The 246-nt window shown below is 64.2% G+C and overlaps 1 protein-coding gene across 1 annotated transcript in view; it reads left to right on the top strand.

Annotated features, from left to right (window-relative positions):
• Nucleotides 1–29: 29 nt before the first annotated feature.
• LOC104280896 (protein ZNF783-like) overlaps nucleotides 30–246 on the top strand; it is a gene marked incomplete at both ends in the record, with an annotated part of 1,498 nt that continues 1,281 nt past the window's right edge. Inside the window, one exon of the mRNA XM_009878695.1 lies at nucleotides 30–164. Coding sequence (XP_009876997.1) covers nucleotides 30–164 — 135 coding nt within the window. The remainder of the gene's footprint in view (nucleotides 165–246) is intronic.

Below are 246 nucleotides of genomic sequence, written 5' to 3' on the forward strand. Positions count from 1 at the left end.
TCTCTGGGCAGCCTGGGCCAGGGCTCTGTGCTTCCAGGTGCCGGTGACGTTCGACGACGTTTCGGTGTACTTCAACGAGCAGGAGTGGGCGAGGCTGGAGCACTGGCAGAAGGATCTGTACCGGGCGGTGATGAGGGGCAACTACGAGACGCTGCTCTCCCTGGGTGAGGGTCTGCTCCTCGGATTTTCGCGGCAGGGAGCCAGATCGCTTCTGCGGCGGCGGGGCTGGAAACCTGGAGGTGACAG

Source organism: Apaloderma vittatum, unplaced genomic scaffold, assembly GCF_000703405.1.
Source record: "Apaloderma vittatum isolate BGI_N311 unplaced genomic scaffold, ASM70340v1 scaffold34111, whole genome shotgun sequence".
NCBI classification, from domain to species: domain Eukaryota; kingdom Metazoa; phylum Chordata; class Aves; order Trogoniformes; family Trogonidae; genus Apaloderma; species Apaloderma vittatum.